Source organism: Oncorhynchus mykiss, chromosome 31 (assembly GCF_013265735.2).
Source record: "Oncorhynchus mykiss isolate Arlee chromosome 31, USDA_OmykA_1.1, whole genome shotgun sequence".
Lineage (NCBI taxonomy): Eukaryota > Metazoa > Chordata > Actinopteri > Salmoniformes > Salmonidae > Oncorhynchus > Oncorhynchus mykiss.
The window spans coordinates 16,143,808-16,149,145 of NC_050571.1; the positions used below are offsets into that span (position 1 = coordinate 16,143,808).

At 44.2% G+C, this 5,338-nt stretch overlaps 1 protein-coding gene across 1 annotated transcript; it reads left to right on the top strand.

Moving 5' to 3' along the window:
• The first annotated feature begins 577 nt into the window (after positions 1-577).
• LOC110504647 (LRRN4 C-terminal-like protein) lies at positions 578-3,644 on the top strand. Its single transcript, XM_021583412.2, has 2 exons — positions 578-1,204; positions 2,439-3,644. Exon 2 carries the CDS (start codon positions 2,441-2,443, stop codon positions 3,242-3,244), a length of 804 nt encoding a protein of 267 aa, XP_021439087.1. The 5' UTR covers positions 578-1,204; positions 2,439-2,440; the 3' UTR covers positions 3,245-3,644.
• Positions 3,645-5,338: the final 1,694 nt, after the last annotated feature.

Here is a 5,338-nt window from a genome sequence, read left to right on the forward strand (position 1 = left end):
TCATTGTGGGCTATTGTGTGTAGCTTGATGATAATAAAACTTTTTTTAAATACACTTTAGAATAAGGCTGTAACATTACAAAATGTAGAAAAAGTCAAGGGGTATGAATACTTTCCGAATACACGGTGTATACCTATAGTCTCACTCCATGATACATACATTGTATCTTCATACATAAATGATTCACTTGAAGTATAGACAAGTCCTTGCATAACACCCACCAATAAAGTTACAACTCATAATATTTTAGGTTTAAGTTGACATGTTGGGGGTAGTATCAGGTGACCCCATCTTATAGTCAAGATGAGGTGTCATGTTGTGGATTGTAGTAGTAGATAACAACTCAGGGTATGGGGGTATCAGTGAGGTGTTGGGTAGCAGTGGTATTTGGGGTGTAGCATGGGACAAAGAGGAAGCTAAGTGATTCCTGCTCTGATTCTGATTTCCTGGTTCGCTCTCTTTATCAGTCAGATGCTGGTACTTCTGTCATGTCCCAGCTTGTCCGCCTTGCCAGCACTCCTTATAAGGACTGGAGCCCAACCCCTATCCTTCAGGTCTGCAACAATGCACACCATGGAGATTGTAACAATACACATGCATGCTCAAACATTCCCTCCCTCCCTCACACACTCAAGCATTCACCCTCACACACGCTGACGCACTCCTGCACACACTGGAATGTGAGTAGGTGAGTCACATGCTTTAAAAGGATCTGATCCCAAACTCGTGTTCTAAGCATATACATTACACACAAAAATACATGGGCACTTTCTCATACAATTATGTCATGAACAGCCAACATACTATATACCTCCTCCTAGAAAAACACACTGACACACACAAGCAAACCAGCTCAAGCTTGCCTACTGCTACTGATGAGTAAATTAGTATGCAAGGAGGGACACATACGAACAGTACACTCACCCCCCTAACGGAAAGAGCCAAGGAGACCTGGAGTGAGAGAGAGAGATAGAGCGAATTGAATTGAGAGAAAGAGAGAGGGGGGGAGAGAGAAGCACAGAGTTTAGAAATGAGGGGGTGTTAAAAAGGAGGGTAAAGTTTGGTGAGAATAAAAGAAGACGCTGATTTGGAGAAAGAGAGAGGGAGGGAGAGAGAGAGGATGTGAGAGTTAAGAAAATAACAAAGAAGAGTGAAGAGGGATTGCGGGAAGAGACATTAGATATCCTATTATTCTACAATTCAGGTAAAGTAAAATATGAACTACTCGCATTGGTATGCTATAGTTTTCTTTCACTTGGTTGCTATGGTGATGTTTGAGAGCATGACTGTACTCATGTTTCTTGCATTTTCACAACCACCTAAAAAGTTGATGAATGATTGATTAACCTAGTCAACATCAACTCAGATTAAGCCATACAACAACTTGAATCATTTAGAATGTTGCTGTGTTATTCTGTGTATGAAAGTATGTGGAAGCTAAATGGAGGACCAGCATGTGTTGAGAGTTCAGCTCGGGTTCCCACAGATTTGTCTGGCACGCTGCCAACTGAGAAGAGAGCACTAGCTGGTGGACACTCCATCCTCCCTTTGTTGTGTTTTTAATGGTTACTCATCTGAGCCATTGAATGTTCATTATTAAAGCCCTAACAAGTGACCCTTCACCTACATACATTTGGAACTCCTATATAACCCCAGGATGCTTATCTACCACAGGAGGTTAGTGGCACATTAATTGGGGAGGACGGGCTCGTGGTAATGGCTGGAGCGGAATAAGTGGAATGGTATCAAGTACATCAAACACATGGTTTGATGCCCTTCCATTCGTTCCATTGCAGCCATTATTATGAGCCGTCCTCCCCTCAGCAGCCTCCACTCCACTCTGCTTTATGTACAATAGTGACTAAATGTGGTGGGCAGCGTTGTCCATCTTTGTAACCTTTGTACAGAATTAATTCTGTCTTTTTTTAACTCCTTGAGAATCAGGCTTGTTAGTTTATTCTCTCTGTAAACCAGTTGTCCATTATCTCACTGTGAATCGGTTGTCCTACAGTCCATTATCTCTCTGTGAACCGGTTGTCCTACAGTACATTATCTCTCTGTGAACCGGTTGTCCTACGGTACATTATCTCTCTGTGAACCTGTTGTCCGACAGTACATGATCTGTCTGTGAACTGGTTGTCCTACAGTACATGATCTGTCTGTGAACTGGTTGTCCTACAGTACATGATCTGTCTGTGAACTGGTTGTCCTACAGTACATTATCTCCCTGTGAACTGGTTGTCCTACAGTACATTATCTCTCTGTGAACCGGTTTTCCTGCAGTATATTATCTCTCTGTGAACCCGTTGTCCTACAGTACATTATCATTCATATCTTTCTGTCTGTTGTATCCTGTGCCTCCTGTATGGGTTCACATGGTAATAATGTGGGAGGTAATTCCGACTTGTGGTTATAATCTTTCCATTTCTGTTCCACAGAGATGATGTCATTCTGCTGGAACTTGGCTGCAATGATCCTTCTACAACTATTGACCCCTGACCTGCTTCCCACCCGCCTCATCAACACCCGCCCCCTTCTCACACATGCCGTTCCCACCTCCCCGCCAGTTACGTACCCCAAGATCCAATACGTTACCGATGTGGGCTTCGACTACGACGAAGATGACTACACTGAGGAGGATGCTTCCCATTTCCCTCCTAACCACAGCAAAGCCTCATCAGCTTCTACTCTAGTTCCGATGCAGTCCAAGCCCTGTGACTACCATCCCTGCCAGGACAACCAGCTCCCCTGCTCTCAGCTCTCTGCCCAGACCGGATGCCTCTGCCCTGGTCTAAGTGGGGCAGGCGAGCCCCCTCATGCTCCACACCTCCAGAAGCTAGTGCCAGGCGCTAATGGGTGGGCAGAGATACGGTGGTGCGCCCCTGCCTCTGTGGTATCTGGGTACCGGGTCATGATCGAAGATCGAAGAGGAGAACCTCTCCAGTTCGGGAGTGATTCTCGGAGCGGGGTGCTGGGGGAACTAGAGGCAGGAGTCAAGGTGTGTGTGGAGGCGGTGAACATGGCGGGGGCCAGCGCCCCTTCGAAGCTCTCCTGCCTACACTACGACCCCCCTGAGGCCACCAACCTGGCCGTAAGGGCGGGGGTTATCGGAGGGGGGCTGGGATTTCTTCTGCTCCTTTTCCTGGTCACCCTGGTCCTCTGGAGGCGACAGACATGTAAAACAGGGGAAAACTCAGCAAAGGGGCTGGGGAACCCCTCCTACAGCAAGGAGGGAACGCTGTGATCCAGTGTTGGGATTACAGATGGTACAGTGATTCAGTAGCACAGGCGACCCCTAGAGAGAATGTAGGAGTAAAGCAACTGGGATGTGACAGAGCCAAAATGGCTTCACTCACCAGTGACTCACCAGCACTGTGCTCAGGTTGTTCAGAATCCTGCACTTATGAATATAGGAATTAAAGAACTTTGGACTTTTGTAAACTAAATAACCCTAACAAAATCTTAAGAGGCGTTGTGACTAAAGAGACTGCAGGTTGTTTGCTGGCAAATTAACTTGTGTACAGAAGGATCAAGACAGGGCAGTTATGGCAGTCAGATTCATGTGTAGAATAAATCAAACTAACTGAATACTCATGATGAATAACAAAAGCAATTGTTTTTCTAATAAAAGTGTTTTCATAATTTTGGCTGAGTTTGTGTGAGTGATTGTTTTTAACAGAAGGGACAAAGTAGTTTGATAAAACTAAATTAATATTGTTGGAAGTAATATAAGTTCCTATTACAGTAATGCAACTTTTATTTTGAAACTTGAGTATGATGTGCTGTTGAAGATCCGTCTGATTGGCTAAAGCTTCAACACTGGCTGAAAGTGCCTCGTTTTTAAGAATGTCGTCCAATGATTACCGCTCAAACAATCAACATGGAACGAATGAGGAAATACAGTACTACATGAGAAGATCCCATTCAAATGGGCACCGATAAACAAGATGGCAAACTCAGGTAAGTGCGTATTCTACGACTGTATTCTGCATTTACCTTCTTCGTGCAGTTCGCAGCGCCGCTTGGTCATCTGTCTCTGTGAGCCATAATACGACAGTACATTGGATCAAATGTCAATCATGGATTTTGTCAGTGTAACACCAGGTTGATTTTTTTATTTTTTATTTCACCTTTATTAACCAGGTAGGCTAGTTGAGAACGAGTTCTCATTTTCAATTGTGACCTGGCCAAGATAAAGCAAAGCAGTGTGACACAAACAACACAGAGCTACACATGGAACAAACAAACATACAGCCAATAACACAATAGAAAATAAGTCTATGTACAGTGTGTGCAAATGAGGTAAGATAAGGGAGGTAAGGCAATAAACAGGCCATAGTGGAGAAGTAATTAAAATTTAGAAAATGAACATTGGAGTGATAGATGTGCAGAAGATGAATGTGCAAGTAGAGATACTGGGGTGCAAAGGAGCAAAAAAAAATAATAACGGTATGGGATGAGGTAGTTAAATGGGCTATTTACAGATGGGATATGTGCAGTGATCTGTGAGCTGCTCTGACAGTTGGTGCTTAAAGTTAGTGAGGGAGATATGAGTCTCCAGCTTCAGTGAATTGTTTTTTTTTTAAATGTGTAATTCGTTCCAGTCATTGCAGCAGAGAACTGGAAGGAAAGGCAGCCAAAGGAGGAATTGGCTTTGGGAGTGACCAGTGAAATATACCTGCTGGAGCGTGTGTTGCTATGGTGACCAGTGAGCTGAGATAAGGCAGAGCTTTAACTAGCAAAGACGTATAGATGACCTGGAGCCAGAGGGTTTGGCGACGAATATGAAGCGAGGGCCAGCCAACGAGAGCATACAGGTCGCAGTGGTGGGTAGTATATGGGGCTTTAGTGACAAAACGGATGGGACTGTGATAGACTGCATTCAATTTGCCTAGTAGAGTGTTGGAGGCTATTTTGTAAATGATATCACTGAAGTCAAGGATCGGCAGGATAGTCAGTTTTACGAGGGTATGTTTGGCAGCATGAGTGAAGGAGGCTTTGTTGCAAAATAGGAAGCCGATTCTAGATGTAATTTTGGATTGGAGATGCTTAATGTGAGTCTGGAAGGAGAGTTTACAGTCTAACCAGACACCTAGAATATGTGGACAATTACAACTACCTAAGTCAGAACCATCCAGAGTAGTGATGCTGGATGGGCGGGCAGGTGCAGGCAGCGATCAGTTGAAGAGCATGCATTTAGTTTTACTTGCATTTAAGAGCAGTGGAGGCTATGGAAGGAGAATTGTATGGCATTGAAGCTCGTCTAGATGGTAGTTAACACAGTGTCCAAAGAAGGGCCAGATGTATACAGAATGGTGTCTTCTGCGTAGAGGTGGAT

Excerpts from the sequence above, each read along its gene's own strand:
- LOC110504647 (XM_021583412.2), top strand. The coding sequence starts at position 2,441 with ATGATGTCATTCTGCTGGAACTTGGCTGCAATGATCCTTCTACAACTA.